General features: G+C 42.1%; 1 protein-coding gene across 3 annotated transcripts; it reads right to left on the bottom strand.

The window, feature by feature from the left end:
• Positions 1 to 303: 303 nt before the first annotated feature.
• Positions 304 to 14116, bottom strand: ccdc187 (coiled-coil domain containing 187). 3 transcript variants are annotated; one of them, XM_088992406.1, is made up of 13 exons: positions 13870 to 14116; positions 13603 to 13697; positions 9775 to 9837; positions 9281 to 9419; positions 9041 to 9131; positions 6521 to 6596; positions 3672 to 4859; positions 3162 to 3283; positions 2920 to 2982; positions 2696 to 2830; positions 1870 to 1964; positions 1700 to 1794; positions 304 to 1606 (listed from the first exon to the last, which is right to left on the bottom strand). In XM_088992406.1, exons 2-13 carry the CDS (start codon positions 13649 to 13651, stop codon positions 1470 to 1472), a joined length of 2253 nt encoding a protein of 750 aa, XP_088848532.1. In that variant the 5' UTR covers positions 13652 to 13697; positions 13870 to 14116; the 3' UTR covers positions 304 to 1469. The 3 variants fall into 3 exon arrangements, with proteins under 3 accessions (XP_088848532.1, XP_088848541.1, XP_088848550.1); XM_088992415.1 differs by lacking the exon at positions 13870 to 14116 and adding an exon at positions 11401 to 11519; XM_088992424.1 differs by lacking the exon at positions 3672 to 4859 and having other exon boundaries at positions 13870 to 14114.
• Between the last annotated feature and the right edge of the window lie 4295 nt (positions 14117 to 18411).

Genomic DNA, 18411 nt, shown 5'->3' with positions numbered 1-18411 from the left:
GCAACTTCAAGCACATCTCACATTCAGGTCGTGATTGAGACTTTTTCAATCCAATGTTTTTTATTCAGGTTAGCCATCCATTAGTTTCTTATTTTCAGGTGCCAGCACCTCATTGGCTGATCAGGCTTTTCGAAAAGTGGCAAGGTTCTTGCCACTAACTTCTTATTTTGAGCAGGGACATTCATCCAATTGAAAGGCCATCAAGTGCACATGCAAAAAAGTGACAAGGATCTGCTTGATTGTCAAGTAAGAGCACGGCGGCGTTCACATTTGCTGTTTACCAATGACAGCAACTAACGACAATATGTTTTACTTCTTTTATTTAAGGTGAAAATAAAGATGTAACAACTGCCACAAAATAAAAATAAATCAGGTTGTCAGTTTTATACAAATGTTTTATAAAATAATAGACAAAGGACCTTTACAACAAAAAAGCATGCGGTTGCATTTTTTTACACAACAAGATGAAACATTTTTGTGCTTTTTAGCTAAAAAAAAACAAAACATCCCCACAGAGGTTGAATGTGCGTTTAGACACGAGTGACCTGACCTAAAAGGTTCTTGAGACACACACGAGTCATCCTTCAATCAACCGTTTTTGGCTTCGACTTGCTCGGGCTGACATGAGAAACCAATGCATCACTCCGAAATGCATCACTTTGGCAAAGAGTGAACAATTCTTCCAAATTTGAGCTTTTCATTGTGAATAACTGACAAACTCAACAAAAAAAGCAGACGACACTTTTGTGTAACAACCAAACTTCCGCCGAAACAAAAATTGCTTTGCTAACTTCAGGCTAACACAATTTAGTACCTTGGCTGCCTGTAGACAGAGAATCCATTGTGATTTACACTCACATCCTCTACATCCAAATATTAGTGCCAAATGATGATCTCAGCTCATAGTTGAGACATTTTAATGAGTCCCGATTGATTTCTCGGCTGCAATATGATTGCCGGCTGATGAGTTTAGACTTGTCTGGAACTCTGGTGAAAGTCATAAATGTGGATTGGATTGGATATGCCTTTATTAGTCTCACAGTGGAGAAAACAAACCTGTACTCGTCTCTTTCGGGAGGGTGACTAAAAAAGATGGGTCCCACTGAGTGTGTAAAACTAATTGTCAACTTTGTCAGACGAGTACAGGTTTGCTTGCAACGAAATGGTGGACATTTGGAACACATCTTGGGAAATCCATAAATTGGCTAAAAATAGACAGAAATAGCGGAAACGCTGGTGGATGGTCTTCCATAAACTGAATAATGTATGGTCGTAATTTGAAATAAATTGACAAACAATTGACATTTTCATGGGTACGCATCTTTGTAGGTCACCCTGTATGTTGACTGGCAACCTTTCTGGTCTAAAGTGCGGATGAGGATAATTGTGTTTACAAAATTATTGGCAACAACGTGCATTTTATAACTAGTATAAAATAGACACACACACAAACTCCACTTTGAACTATATTATTGTTGCTTACAGTTTTCCTTCTTCTCTTTGGGTTTTGTGCATCCAGCTTTGTCTTTTTGACGCTTAATGGGTGGGATGAAGGTGGGCTCCACTAGAAAGTTACGCGAGTTGGGAAGCAACTGACCGGGGTTTTCTGCGTTGGAGGAAAAGGAGGTGAGCGCCCAACTATTGTTTGAAAGAATGCTAACGCAAGCATTGTTCTGCTATTTATGATTTATCTACCTACCGTTTTGGCCCATTTGGATGACGTCTGCTCCTTGCCTCTTGGCCTGGAAGGTCGGGTCCAGTTCCTCCACAACATTCCTGACCTGCTGGGATTGTCTGGAAAGGCAAAACGAGCAGATCAGCGGATGGCGGAAAATCAAAGTGGAGACAAGATAGTAAAACGGCAAGTACGCGAGTATGGCGACGGGACTGGGCGGCTCGTTCTCTGGAGAGCAGTCCTCAGTGGGGTAGGGAAGTCCCTCCGAGTCCAGCCTCTCTCTTGGGGCCTGACAAAGGGACAAGACAGTAAGTCATTCAACTTTGGTCTCATAATCAGCGGAAAGGTCGGTGCTGTTGGACAGTCTCCGGCTGGATGGACGCATGGCTTGAGGAGCCCACGATGAGAAGAAAGGAGCGTCAGCGCAGAGTGCCGATGCGTATGCTAATCTGTCGCGGCTTGGAATTGAGGCGGATTTACGTGGGACAGGAAATGCGAGACAGTTTCTTTTCGTCAAAGGATGCTAAAGCTTCGTGTTTGTCTTCAACATTTTGCTAGTTGCAGATATGCATATTTCATCATGACGCCCCAGATCCACTGCTGAAAAGGACGCTCCCTCCTCTTTCTAGAACTGATTCATACAACAAAGAGGGTGTAGACAGTGTTTAAGATTGAATGACTATGTGTTGCGTCACATTATTTGTTATTGTTGTTTTGACTTCAAGGTGACATCGCAAGAGTGGCTGCCTTTACAGCAGCTCCTGTATTTTGTTTTTCTACTTCTTCGTTTCCTCTTACTTTCATAACTTTGCTGCTGTGAAATGTAAATTAGTCCACTGCGAGAATAAAGGCTAATCCAATCCAGTCCTTCAATCCCAACCCCAAAGGTCTTCAGTTTACAACGCCACAAACAACAATGTCATTCCAATACTTTTAAGATGGGGGCCGTAAGCTTGACAAAGCTCATATAAGAAATCAACAGATTTTTTTTTCCTAATGACACACAAGACGTCGTCGAACCTGTCTGTCTTTTCCCAGTCTCTGGTCCTGATGACTCATCATGGCTCGGTGCTCCCTCCACGACGTTGTTCCTTCCAACTCACGCGAGAGACGTTTTGACTTGATTTCTTGCTTTTGCATATAGTGAGCGATTTCCTAAAGGCAAGCGATGTATCTCAAGTTCGGGATGCGACACAATAAAAAAAGCCAAAGTGGCAGCAATGGCAGGTGCCGCTGCGTTGTACCTCATCCTGGGCCACCTGTGCGACCCGGAAGTCTCCCTCGGGGTGATGATTGCGTTGCGAGCTCTGACAAAAGAAATAATGTTCAAGAGAATGTTCTTGTGGAAAGCATAAAATGATTGTTTGTAGTTTACAAGTGAGAACTACCCAGTTCTCAGTCTTTGTACTTGTTTTGAGCAAGTATCTTGGAATGTGCATGATGAATTTAGAAATCTAAGTCTTCAAGAAGAATAATAGTCCCATACCCTCGCCAACAACTTGTTCTCTTGTTCCTGTAGCTTGCGGGCTAGCTCCTCATCATGTAGGACCTGCTGCAGGTCACCCAGATCTAGGCTGGTCTGCTTTGTCTTCTGGGGCAGCGATGCACCTAAATAGTTCACAGCGTCAGACATCAAGAAAACAAAAGCAATTTTCATTTTTGAGCTAAAATTCAAGCGTGAAAATAAATGATGAATCACAAACGTGCTAAAGCACAGCAAAAGGCCATCGAAGAAGGAGCCCAGGGGAAAAAAATGCGAGAATGTCAACTTTTGATTTCATCTGACTCAATCGTAGTAGTAATGAGAATGCGAAACACGTGCTGAAGATTAGGTTGGAGAAACGAAAGCTGAAACCCCAAAGCACTACCAAAGCCAAAGTCGCTCCATTACGACGATTGGAGAAGATGAGGCAGAATCAGACTTAATAACTGAAACAGCATCGGAGTGCTCGTCTTGTTGGTCGCACTTAGCTGAGATCCCGCTTGTTTACGATACCTGCTGCCAAGCGTCGCCCCCTAAACCAGCTGCTGAGGCTTCTCTGAGGGCGCCGCTCAGCTTCCCTCTCTCGTTCCTCGTCCGGATTGAAGCGTTCGTCGACGGTCTCGTGCCGATGCCTGCCAGCAGTTCTCTCCAAAACATCTTCGCATGCGGCGCTCCCCCCGTCTTGGCCTCTCACTCTCCGACTGCCTTGCCTCTGCCCATTTGACAGACGCCAGCCGACGCCGCTGACCCGAGAACTCTCTCCGTAGTGCACCACAGTGTTTTGGTCTTCAGAACCTCGGTCATACTGCTCACTGTTCTCCCGGTGAGATCGTCTCCTTTGTTCCCTGATGTCACCGTGGAAACTGTGCCTGGCGGAGGCCGCTCTTTGGAAGGCTACCCGATGCGGTCGGGAGTCTACATAGGGGACGTCATTCCTGGGAAGCACCTCGGTTTCTGGGCTTGGAGGGCCTATTTTCAGCGGGGCCCCGTTTCGTCCCAAGCTCACGGGAACACCTCGCTCTCGGAGGATTTGGCCGAGCATCTCCCACACCTGCGTGCTCGTGCCCGGCCGCCCGACATCGGTCGCGAAGCGGACATGTTTATCGCCGCTGTCTCGGTAACTCCACGTCCGGGATAAATCGCCACAGACGTTTTTCGGACGATCGTGGATGCGAACAGATTCGCTACGACTAGATCGCCGCTCTCCACTCTGCACTGATCGGGAGGTCCACACCCCATTTTCTATTTGCCGGTTCATTTCCTTCTCCCAGTCCCGCGCTGTCCTTTTCTCTCGATCACAATGCTTTCCCCAGAGTTCAGGCTCCTCCACGGTGCTCCTGGGAGTGGCGAGAGTCCTGTAGTTTCTCTCTCGAGGCAAACGTAATGATGACCTGCGATGGAGAGGCGCCGTGTTTTGTTGTTTATTTGGTCTCTGTCCAAAGAAAACAGAGTCTGCGTGCAATGACTCTTGTAATTCCCTCCTGAGTTGCCCACCGGGATGCTCGCGGCCTTCGGGTGACGTTTTATAAGAGGCTTCTCTGCCAGGGTTGTATGGTGGAGGAGGCCTAGAGTAATCTGGAGGGTTGGGAGTGTTATAGTACTGCCATCTAGCAGTAGTAGGGGAGTACCGCGCCTCGCCTGGATGGTCTCTGTTGAGTGTATGCTGCTTTGGTGATGGTGGTGTAGAGCTTCTGGAGTTTTCTTTATTTATGCGAAACATGCAAACACAAAAGCAAGGGTGGGTGGGTGGGGGGTCGTGTGAAGCGGTTAGTGGGTATTACAGCAGAGCACTTCCTGATAACTTGAATGTTTTCATTTTTTTTTACAATGGTTATTAATTGCCATGCTATTGGTTGGGCCGCAATGGACCGTCAGTGTCAGCATGCAACGTATTGACGAAACATAGAGAGAGTGTGTGAGCTCTACATCAGACTTGTTGGTGTTGCTTTAGTAGCAACTATGTGAAATGCTTTCATTGGAATGTAACTATTCTTATTTCTTCATTTTGTTTCAATTTGGACACAGTGCAATCAAACTGAAACCAAACTGGTACCACCAGGACTGCTGGCCTTAAAACACTTATCACAATCATTTCTCTCGATGATTATAGAAAATGCCAATGAGCAACATTTGACTTCTATTGGTCTCTGCCAGGGTTTCCATTTGTAAGAATAGCGAGTCCTTGAACACCATTCCTAGAAAAATGCAATGTCCCATTACTGGTGATCTTGGATAGACAGTCCTTTGGGGCTACCTGGTGCCCGTGGGAGCCACGTAGTGACCCTTGGAAGGTGTGGATTAAATCGGTTGGGTGAATCTCCACCCAGGCCTTGCTTCCAAATAAGCCACCTGCTATATGAATTCAACGCACCTGAATACTAATAATTTAAAAAAATCTAATTTGCAGTTCAATTCCATCCACAATAACAAACACGAACAGATCTAGGAATTCTATCGTCATGAATGTACCGTATTTTCCAATGTATAAGGCGCACCCAAAAGTCTTCATTTTTAGATGTTTTGAGGGAGAAAAACAACAAAAAAACCCTGGCTCATGCATTGTACATATCACAGCCACCTTATGTCGAGTCAATACTGTTACATATATCAAATATGCTTTTTATAAGTGTATATATTTTAAACCTTTGCACTATGTACAGTTCCTTTTATGCTTTTTTGTGCAGTTAGACATTTCATTTCTTTTGTTCACAGAATACTTTTATCTTTGACCCCCCCCCCCCCCCCCCCCCCCCCGGCCCCTCCCTTCAATTTTGCTGCTGTCGATTGCAAATGTCCCCATTTTGGGACTATTAGGGTTTCTGTATCTGATTCAAAAGATGACCATGATGGCGCTTAGAAATGTATTATTATTATTATTATTGTACACAGGTGCACCTTGTATGTGAAGTAATATTGAGACCCAACAGGTCTCGCAATGACTGTCAGTAGCCACTGACTCAATTTCCGCCTGTAGAAGAAGTCGTAACCCCATCCTCTACTGTAGCACCTTATAATGTGGTGTGCCTTCTACTGTATTTGGAAACCTTTATATATTTATATAGAGTATTATATTTGGAAAACGTTTTTCATTCATTGAAGATGTGCCTTATCGTCCGGTGCGCCTTATATATGGAAAAAGTTTGAACATACACAATTCATTGGGACGTGCACCTTATACTCCAGTGCTCCTTATATACTGGAAAATACAGTAGACAAAACAAACAGAAGTCAATGAGACAGTAGTATGTCATGCTCACTGTGGTTAGCATCTTGGAAACAAATTCCTTGTGTGTTCTACATACTTTACCAATAAAGATGATTCAGAAAAAAGCAAAGTGATGGCGAAACAATGGAAAGTCTACCTTGACGGTGGTCCTCCTCCTCCCGGGCCCTCCATATCATCTGCTCTTCTTCCTCCTGCATCTGTTTAGCCATTTCCTTTAGATACACACATATACACACACATTAGATTGTACACAAATCCCGAATGAGTAATTAGCGAGGCTTACAGCTGATTGTTCTGATTGAAAATGGACGGTGCCCTTGTCATACTAGCAGATGGCAACATCACACGAACAGTGTCTTTCTGGATGTAGATGTCGGCAAGTTTTCATCTTATGCCGTATGGAAACAGACAAGAATGACACGAGATAAGCGCTGTGCCTCAACAAGCCATTTCGGCGCAACTAGCACCTTGTCGCTTGGGAATGTGCGTCCTTCTGAGAGACGAGATAATGTTTTGAGGGCCCCAACAAATTATCTGCGAGACCTGCTCAGGGTGAGCAGCATCTGCATGACACATATATCACAATGACGACAAGCTAAGTTTTGCCACACATTACAACTCATTCACACATATATTCAGGAATTGAAAATGTGACGTAGAGCGCCACTTCTGAATTTGTTCGGGTTTTGTTTTTTCTTGCTAGGGTGCCGATAAAACGCTGGCCAAAAATCTGGCAATGTTTTCTCCCTTCCACAAGTGGGCAGCATTTTCCCTTTTTTTGCATGTGAGCGCTTTCTTCCAGCTTCAGCTGCTGTTAAAGCGCTATATAAACCAATATGTATATATTGCATTGTCTTTTGGACAGCCACCCTCATTTCAAGCTCATTTAACTCCAGACCCATATCATTTTGGAATTAACTTTTTTTTCTGATAAAAGAAGAGAGTCTAAGGTTTCTAATGCTGCATTGAATGTTTATGTAGTCCTAAAACTCAATATTCGGTGGGTCCTGGAATTCGAGTGACAATGACAAAAACCCTGGCACTTGAGTGAACACATTCTTGCACAACGTCTGGCAGTGAATGAGTTAAAAGTGTGCGAGCAGCTTTGTCAACATCAGCAGACAGCTAGTAGTTTGTCATGTTAGGTTACGAGTGGAGTGCCACAGGGATTTGCCGTTTTATCCGAAACAGCCTGCCGCCATATGTTCCTCAATTAAATGCACTACCCACAGGGAGGAAGAGATTCAATAAACATGTCAAATTAGATGTCTGCTCAAGAACGTATGACATAAATGAATATTTCATTATTTAAAACATCAACTCAAGACTTGCTGTTTACATTGACTTGTCCCCACAGTTAGTTCCAAACAGTTGAACTAAGAATTGCGACCAAGCACAGAGACTTCAACAGACACAGCACCTCCTTAGTGGCCATGAATGATAGTCCCCTCCGCCAACGCCTCTTTGACCTCACATCTTGCAACAAGGGACGTTTATAAATACGGATGACGGCAGCCTTCTCAAAAAAGGAAAGGGCAGGCCAAAGGAAAATGTGACGCTGATGGAGCCACCCAATGTAAAACGCTCCTCTGGGCCAGACCGAGTTTTCACTTTGTTCTTTTCCTTAAAACTACTCTGCCATTTTTTTTTTTTTTTTTTTTTTTTTTGGACAGCGAAAACATTGGGAATTGTTGAGATGTTGCATTGCTATGTGAATGGAAAAGGCAATGTTTTGGAAGAGGTAGGACTTCTACAGTAAGTGCAAAGCAGAACAAGGTGACTGATGGTTCCCATCTGGCTGCCGCCCTGCATGGAACCCTTTTTCTTCCTGTGACGAGGGTAAAGTTTGCTGTGGTCCATTTCGAGAAAAAGACAAAGTCGTAAAAACAAAGGTACTTTTCTGCCTCCTACAAATGAAGATACAATTTTGTGAGTCCATTGTGGTTTCTCAAACATGTCCCAGAATGAATGAATGAATCTGGAAATGGCTTCTGTCCAGACAGATGATTCAATTTCATGTCTTCGGTCAGCATTCACACATTGTCTTTGTTCGCTTGGATTGTGTGCGTGAGGTGTCTTGCTCATAAGAAAAGCACAACACATCTTGATATGTGTGTGATAGAGAATAGACAGAATGGAAGTTATCATATTTAAATGTTTCATGCTTCGTTGGCCGAACACAAGGTCAATGGAAGCGCAGAAAATCTGGAGTAAATCAGAGGTTAACAGACACCGCCTGTTAAAGTGTCATCCTCATGTCGGAGATATGGCCTCGGGCAGAATTTAGGACTTGGTAACTCTTTGACAGGAAGAGCTCATTAGCCAGGTTACAAATCTATCAGTTCATGGAAAGACAACCCATTAAAATGTCAATGTTCTGTTTGTTTGTGGATGTTGGTGTTTGTAACATGGGACATCTAGGGGCGTGGTATTCAAATCAAAAAGACTATGTTTTACGAATGTATCACTTAAATTTGCATATACTCTCAATAAATAGCTTGGCAGAGGACTGCAGAGGTAGGTCGTCGGCCAGAAATGGCTGCTTCCCCTGCCGTCAGTAAAAGACAATCTGCCTGTGTTCACAGTGTCCGAACAAACATTTCTGTCAGCGTGTGGATGAAAAGTTGTCTGAGGAGATTTTAAGATTTGCGCTCACCTCGTCATCACGTTCCCTCTTCCAGGCCTCCTCGGCCCGCCTACGGATCTCCTCTTGAATCACACGAGCATATTCCAAATCCTGCTCCTCTCTGCAAGACAGCAACAAAAGAAGGAGGTCAGGTTTTGTTAACCCTTCGAGACACTGTGTACCAAAGAACAACCTATTAATCAATTAAAATGTGTTGTGAGAAACCGCAGGGAGGACAAGTTGATGACAGCTGAGCAGTGGTGCACCTACAGTTGTCTGGATTCTTGCCTCAGCAGGGCTCTGTGGTGGGCTCGCTGCTCCTCCTCCTCATCCTGGAGCTGCTTGGCTACACGGATGTCCCTTTGCACCAGCTGGTTCTTCTGAATGTTGGTGGTGTAGTACTGCTCAACTAGGTGGGAAACATGGAAGGGGGAAATATTATTATGTTTTTACTTGGAAGCCTAAGCTAATAATCATAATAATAATAATAATAATAATAATAATAATAATAATAATAATAATAATAATAATAATAATAATAATAGCAGATGAAAAAATTGTAATCGGTATTCAGCGTTTCTCAAGACACCCCTGTATTCCTTAAAAGAAAAGTGCACTAATGTAACTTGTTTGTATAGCTCAAGCAAAACTTGTTTTCTTCTCTTCCAATGAGATTACGTTGAGAAGAAGGCTCAAAAAAAGCTGCCTTCAAAATGTACACCATAATATCCAGCAGTCACACAGTAGCTTTATGTTCTACTTACTTTCCTGTTCCTGGAGATTGTGTGCCAACACCCCATCTTCCAACACAGCAAAACTTTGGCACACTGAAACAATGGGAGAACAGAATTGTAAGGGGGAGGGAAGGCATTTCCAAATAGCAAATGAAGCGTATGAACAAATGCGGACAGAAGGACAAAAGACAAATGAGTCACATTCCTAAACACAAAAGAAAATGAAAGCGAGCCCGGGAATCAATATTCTCACCCATGATGCATTGATCATAGGGGTTAAATATAAAAATAGCAAAGCCGCAACTGTCAAGGTACTAACTTTAGTTTCTGGTGGTCAATGACACTGAAATTATTCTCAAAGAAAATGGCCTTTTGGTATCAAGACAAGCAAGATCTACAGCTCATAAGATCATTTTAAAGCCCAATGCCTGCTAAGATTTCTGTTACCAGATATTCACCCTTCAAGACACACAACATTTCCTCCAAAAGGCATATTGCAGCACACAATGTCTCCAACAGCATGCACATAGAAAACTAAACAAACTGTAAAAACCTCCTTGGCAGTGATTGTTGGGCTGTTAGTACTCTTATTTGTGTTAATTTTCATCCACAACAGACCAAGCTGGCTTTGTTACAATCCCATCAAAGTAACGCAACAAATGATTTATCAGCTTAATCACTCCATTTCTGCACCCAACTTGCTCACACAATAAGGCCGCTTTGAAGATGTCAATGTTAATAGAGTTGCTTCTGGACTCATGACATCAGTCAGACAGACGCTGGACTGACATCAAATGAACAAACTCCACAAATGACAAATGACCCCGTGCTGGCCCTTCAAGGACAACCGACGTCACTTTTTTGTTTTTTAACTGACATCAGAAAAACGTTTGATAGCATCTAAAATACCCAAAACACGCAATATGATATTTTTAGTCAAATGCAAAACACCAATAAAAATGACTGAAAGTGTCCAAAATCTGCAAAAAATTGAGCTGCGAATTGGGCATTTTCAGAAAGTCCCGCCCCCAGTTCGTGACGTCACGCCAAGACGTCTCGCATTGCTGGAGAATTCAAACAATGGCTTCAGATTCGGAGAATATGCTTTCTTGTTACACATCCAGTTATGAATATGATTCAAATAGTTCTGAAGAGGAAAGCATACATGTTTGCAATCGATTAAAGAATTTATTCCATGCCATTTTGAGGCAACATTGGTGCAACAATGGATCATCAGAAAAGAGGCACAAAATGGCGACCTCCAGTGGCCACAGGCTGATAAATTCCTTATATGGAGCTTGGACTCCCTCTTCTGGCGGCTTTTGGGTGCAACATGGTTCTCAGACCAAACATGTACAGCAAAATACATTGACGTGATGGAAGGACGCTACAATGCGTCTGTTTTATGGTCAGGGGGCGGTCCTTTCATGACGTCACGTAAGGACTCGTCACCAACTCAAAAACAAGACTTCCTGAATATTCAGGGCAAGTCTTAAAACGTTAAATATAGCTAAATGTGGTGGACTCTTATTAAAATACGCTCAGTAGAAGTCATTTGAAGCCATGTTACAAATTATGGACACAACTTGTCCGGAGACGTCGGTTGTCCTTTAAAGAGTTTACCCCATTCCAAAACACACATGCATTGTTACTTACACCTGTTGTGGGCCATAAGTGGCCGCTAAATGGATTTCCGAGTGACCGTATGCTTCCAGTCTGCCAGTGACCAGGGATTAGGTCTTGGCTTCAGTCCAGTGAGACATAGTCGCAATTGACTGAAAATCCAGAGACGAGACAGCAGTAATGGAGGGAAAGAAATGGAAGTCATCCTCCTCACGAACTCTGCGAGGGTGTGTCAGAATTGTAGGTAAACTTGTTTTTCTAAACTCTGCCCTCGTGACATGTTTAACTCGCCAGAGGAGGGAGGCACAAGCAGACTGCGTACCAAATGGGTTGGGAGGAACAAGGTATTCATTTCCAAGAGTAAAAACCGCGAATGTGCTGTGATTCGAGCCAGAGTGTGTTTTCTTGATCAAGCTTTGTTTGGGTCAGTCCAATGGCATCAACCATTTGAGGCATGCAATAATAACCCATCTGCACTGTTGTTTTCCACCACCTTCCCAAGCAGCAACAACCACTAATGTACCTTCCAAACAAAGACCTTGGGCATTGCTTCTGTTTTCAGGCAGAGCACACAGACGCCTCCCTCTCTTCCAACTCTCCCCTCTCCTCACTGGCCTGCTGCTTTTGGTAGAGTGCTGTACTTCTGCACAAACTAAGTCTACAATTGTCGTCTGTCTGGCTCGATGGCAAGCACTGGTTCAGGCAAGCCTGGCTGCTAAAAAATGGTGGGGGAGTCCATGGTTGGTGGGTTGTCTTAGCTGACTACTTACTTCTCCCTTACTACTAGTAGGTAGAAGGACATGTGGAATGAAGGGCTAACAGGGGAATTCCAAAAGGGTCACTGTGTTGCCCCGGCACATGGAGAGCTATATCAGGAGCAGCTAGACGAGACATAAAACAGGAACTGTTGAAAACAAAGGCAATGCTACTGTCTTGGATACAAAGTGGGACATAGGGCACTCGTATCTTTTGAGGAAACAGTGCCGAGCCAACCAACGTGCCACCACAGCGGGACTGGATAAATTATTCATCTTTGCAAAGAGTTTCCAACCACCATGTTGTCATACAGGCACTGCTCAATAAAGCATGAAAGCTACACAGTGTGTCCTTTGTGTGAACAGACAGGGGGCAAGCACGATAGCAAAAACTGCATGCCTACATATTTCCCCCCCAAAAACAACAATAACTAAACAAGCCTGGGAATGCTACACATACTTAAATCATGAGTGGGCTTAGGCTGCCTCTGGTTTTTATTTGGTTCCAGGTACAAATTGGAATTTAGAAAAGGGCACTTTGAACAAATCTCCACATTCAGTGTCAGTTCATTTTGTTTTAGTATGATGAGAAAAACTTCCTTAAAAATGTCACATAGAATTTATTTTTCCACCATTTTATTACTTTTCCCAGAAGCACATCATATAGCCATCATAACATCGTCACACCCATCAGCACATCATATAGTTTGTGTCATTTCACAGCCATTTAACAAAGCTTGACTGTTGATTTTCACCTTTTCACCTTTAATCCAAAAGTGTACTTCACTTGTACAGTTTAGCTATTAATTCATATTTGTGTCTCAGGAGGATGTGGCCATGGGTGGAGGAGTTTGTTGTTGTTGTTGTTATTGTTGCCAGGCGTAGCTGTTGAATGACCAACAGCTTTAGTGAACACTCCTTAACATTACACTACAATATACCTGGAGAAGCATTTTGAAATATAAGGCACACGTAAGCACAACCATACTTGATACCTGTCCATGTTAAGTAAGTGCTTTGTAGCAGCTTCAGCTGTTGTTACAGTGCTATATAAATCAATATATTGTATTATATTGTAACCAGAGTTCAGGCGCATCAAGATAAACTCAGCGGTGCTGGCAAATATGAAAACATCCACTTTGATAATTGGATAAAAGAATGGAGACCTTGGGCAATTGATTCAGTATGACAAATACTTTTACCTGCTACTCTTCAAGGAAGATTTGTAACTATACTGCACTGTCGACTGCTTGCGGTTGGGCCACGAAAGCATTTATGACATAAAAACACAAAGTGGTTATTTTTGTGTGGCTAAATTTGGATCAAGTTCAACACAAAATTCGCGCAGGATTTTTTTTCAGCAAGTTGGTTCAAATGGCAATGTGGGTGTGTGAGTGTGTGTGTGTGTGTGTGTGTGTGTGTGTGTGTGTGTGTGTGTGTGTGTGTGTGTGTGTGTGTGTGTGTGTGTGTATTTTCTTACCTTCCTGCACACCAGGGAGGCTGGACTGGTCAATGTGGAGCTCTGCCATCACCGGACCATCATTGCCTTAAGATTCTCCCACGAACAACACAACTCTGGAGTCACAACAAAATAACCAAATTGGAAGTCAACATTCAGCTGAATGTCACTGAAGTTACTATAAATCAAAAAGTGGTCAACTAGTCCGTCCTAAGTGACAAACTTCAAAACAGCTTAAATTCGCAAATATAATGGAACATGTATGATAAATGAGAGTTCCAAACCGACCTTTTCTCTGGCGGTGTTTTAAGCAAATTAAACGCATGAAAGCCGACAACCGCGAGATAACTTCCTTTAATTCTTCTTCTTTGTCTTCCACCGATGCCTTGCAACTCAGCTACGAAGGGAATAAAAAAGTACAAAGTGCAAGAACTGAAAAGAGACGCGTTACTGTTCAACTGAAACAAAACCCAACTGGACATTGATACTTGAAGGCGACGTGGAAGTCGCCGTCAAGCGTGTGAGTGTGTGCGTGTGCTTGGGAAATGGGGTTTGTTGCATTCGTGTATTTCCGGTAATCTACGCTTTTGCTACTCTGAAGAAGTAAATTCTTAAATTTCATCAATGCGATACCTTTCTGCATCTGTAACATTAGTGATAGTCACTATCCATTGTTAACAACAAAGAACAACTAATGTGAGTGTACGCTCTTCCAGTACAGCTGAGGGTGCTATGGAATTTCCCAAGTGTATTGAATGCAGCGTGTGTCTGCACACTACAAAACAAAATGACGAATAAAAAAACAGTGCAGTTGTTTTTAGGGAAATATGAGTGGATCATAACCCTGGGAAAGTGGAACAATTTAGCTTTCGACTCCAATAAAAGTTGTGCAAAATATTCCATGGTTGCAATGCATTGCAAAATCACACCAATTTTACAAAGGGATACAACTGAAAGCGTTGTATTGTATTGTATTGTATTGTTTCAATTGTAAAGTACAACCGTTTTCAATTGTTAATTTCGGCGGCACTTTTTGAAGTAAATCCACATATGTGTGGGCATTTACTGTCTGATTGCTTTGCTTAATTGTTTTTCTTTTTACACTTTTGTAACCCGGGCACGTTTCATTTTCACATCATTAGGATGCCCGTGTTGTGATATGTATTGTGTTATATTAGCTGTTGTGAATGCGCAAAATAAATACAGCACTGTAACGATGTTAAGTGTCATTGAGAGTTTTGAAAGTCGCTTATAAATGAAATGTATTATTATTATTATTATTATTATTATTATTATTATTATTATTATTATTATTATTGTATTGACTGTACAGTACTGTACATTGGACATGACGCAGGGATTTTTCTGCGTAATGGTGCCCTCTATTGGTCATACCCTGACTCCTCAGCAATCGCTCCATATACGTCCGTACTGTACCGGTAGCTTTTGAAATATAAAACCAGTACAGTATTTGAGTCTTGTCTGTTGAAATAAATACTAAGCACTCTCATGTCGATGCATTTGTGACTATTTAGTGGAAGTAATAAGAGGGTAGGAGGGATTTATTTTGCCCACTAATGAAATAATGACAAACAAACATTAAAAAAAATAATCCAAAACAACTGCATATTAAGTATTCATGTTGCACTGACATCTCAGCACCATGTTGTCTCCACTGGTTTTTGATGTTATAGAACATACTATTTTCAATTTGACACAATAAACGTATTTTAAAATGTGTTTCCAAGTCTATGGAAAAAACATGAGCCTTCACTTGACCGGAAAGAGCAGGATTGACTCCAAGTGCAGTCACACATTTATTTTGTAAAGTGGGATGAGGCCTGGACGAAAACAGAATATAAATCTTCACAGCCTTTAATGATACACTGCAGCTCTCGATGGCCCATCTGGCCTTTCAACCATAGAATTAAATGTCACTCTTGCTACAACAGTTTCATTACGATTCAAGAGACTGCACACTGACATTGTCTTTCTGATGAATACACGAGTAACATACAGTGGTGCAGGAGGAGAGTTTTAAAATTGCTTCCTGTATATTTCAAACAAATCGTAAAGCTTTTGTGACTCTTGCATTTGTTGCCCCATCTACTCTAGCAAAATATATAGACTCCTCTCACCAGAGTGGGGCCACTATTATGCGGCCTTTCGTTTACTGCGTACAGCTTTGTTTTCCATTGACTGCAATTGTTCGATGGATTACAGGAGTGAACATCTCGCATGCTTTTACACTTTGTGAATAATGTGGAGGTTTGTCTTAATAAACCGTCACAAAACCCTTTTCACTTTGCAAGGGTGAGGTCAGCCTTCTCCATCAATGGAGTAATAACACAAAAACCAGTGTTTGCCCACTGTAAGTAGATAAAACTTGCTGGACCCTTAGGCATGTGTCATGACGTGACTTATCAGGCGGATACTTGCGTGACGTTGTGCTGATTTGTTTGCGTCAGATAAAGCAGGAAGTTGCAGATAGTTGTTCCAAGGCATGACTTGGAGAGTTCAACGTCTTAATGTATGCATATAAAGCATCTACCCTGAACTGAAGAACTCGCACGATTCTTCCCAAACACATGTTGGAACTGCAAGGTTTCTTCCAAAAGGGCTGAAAAGAGTAGTCTGGTTGCTCAAAACAACATGTAGCCCTCAAAACGTAGTTAAAAAAAACAAAACAAAAAAAACTAAAGACTTTATCTTCACTGGCTGGAGAAAGAAATTCACATGCTCAAAGCTCACCTGTGTCATGTGATGGAAAACCGGAAACGAGTGATGTGCCCGACTTTGGTACACATTATAATAACCAGTGTGAATATATAATGTAAAGTACTGTGAAAATACAATGTATCCGTAAAGGGAACTTGACTAAAGTATCCAAAACTAGATTGAGGATCAAAGAACCGGCATTTAGAAATCAAAGAAAAAGGATGGCAATTTCATGGTAAGATCAGAGCATTGACATCAAATAGTGAGTAGCTTTACTTTATTTGAATGTTATTGTGCCAATGACCATCTTATATTTGAGTTAGTGGTGTTACACTTCCGGGTTGAGTGCGTCTGGCTGCCGCTGCTCACCCACAGAAAAAAAAGTTGTTCTTATCCTATGTCTGTAAAGCGCCCTTGAGAGTTTTGAAAGGTGTGCTTATAAATGCATTGTATTATTATTATTATTATTATTATTATTATTATTATTATTATTGTTGTTGCTGTGCCGATGACTATTTTGTGTTTGGGAGCCTTTTACTGAGCAAGTTGCTTGTTCTGTAGCCACAAAGGGACATAAGTCTTCTTGTGCCGGTCCCAAGCCCGGATAAATACGGAGGGTTGTGTCAGGAAGGGCATCCGACATAAAAGCTTGGCCAAAACAAACATGCGGATCAAGGGCATGCGTTGTAAGACTCGCGCTGAATATTCAGGAAGTGTTGTTTTTGAGTTGGTGACGAGTCCGTACGTGACGTCACTAAAGGAACGCCCCTGACCGAAAAAAAGACACATTGTAGCAGTCCTTCCATCACATCAATGTATTTTGCTGTACTTGTTTGGTCTGAAAACCTCATGTTGCACCCAAAAGCCGCCAGAAGAGGGCATCCAAGCTCCATGGAAGGAATTTATCAGCCTGTGGAAACGGGCTGATTCATTCCTCACAACAGCTCGGTGGCCATTTTGTGCCTCTTTTCTGGGACGCTACATTGCAGTCCAGATGCCTCAAAATGACACGGAAGGACTTCTTTAATCGATTGCAAACATGTATGCTGTTCTCTTCATAACTATTGGAATCATATTCATAACTGGATGTGTAACAAGAAAGCATATTCTCCGAATCTGTAGCCATTGTTTTAATTCTCCAGCAATGTAAGACGTCTTGACGTGACGTCACGAACTGGGGGCGGGACTTTCTGAAAATGCCCAATTTGCACCTCAATTTTTTGCTGATTTTGGACAGCTTAAGTAATTTTTATTGGTGTTTTGCATTTGAATAAAAATAACATACTGTGTGTTTTGGGTATTTTAGATGCTATAAAACGTTTTTCTGATGTCAGTTAAGAAAAAAAAAGTTATGTCGGTTGTCCTTTAAGTTGGAAAATGTTGTTTTTTTTTCCTGGAAAGATCATAATGTGTGTGAATGTATGCTGCATGTAAGTGTTGTACAGATAAAAATATGCAAGATCAAGTTATATCACTTCAGTGTGCAAACGAGCTTCAAACGACAACAATGATTACAAAGAGAAAGATGAGCGACGCTTTAAAAAAGTTTTGCAACATTTTTTTCCTCGCAATTTTTTTATTTTACAGCAGAAAGAATATAAAGCATTCAGAAAACATCTTCCATATTTAAGGGCAGTTCAAAATGTTTTGCATGGCTTGAGCAGCTGAAATCATTTCTTTTCTCCGCAATTAATGTTTTTTTTTTAAAACATCCATCGAGTCAGTGACGCTTGTACATGCACAGTTACAAAAACAAAAGCTACAAACAAGGTTAGGGATAAAAAGCAAAAAGATAGCAAAAACACATTCGGAGAACCGAGGGGAGCTGGAACATTAGAGGGCAGGAGAAAAGTCACATTTGGAACGGGGGTAAGACAGAGAAAGAGCATTATAGAGGAGAGGAAAGGAGATCTAACACTAGTTCATCACATGCAGAGCGTGGAGGGCCCGGAGCTTTCTATGGGAGTCGGGGCCTTTTTAATTGTTCTCCTTTGGAAATGGGTGAAAACGTGCAGTTGGGTACAAGATGCAATTTCGTTTGTCTCCTTAAACTACCAAATGCTTTTCTTGCATAAAAGTCAGTCGGCCCCTTATTTCAAATGGAAGTCTTGT

The sequence above is a fragment of the Hippocampus bargibanti genome, linkage group LG01 (assembly GCF_051943395.1).
Source record: "Hippocampus bargibanti isolate YZ-2025 linkage group LG01, ASM5194339v1, whole genome shotgun sequence".
NCBI classification, from domain to species: domain Eukaryota; kingdom Metazoa; phylum Chordata; class Actinopteri; order Syngnathiformes; family Syngnathidae; genus Hippocampus; species Hippocampus bargibanti.
This window is presented reverse-complemented; position numbering and strand designations above follow the sequence as displayed.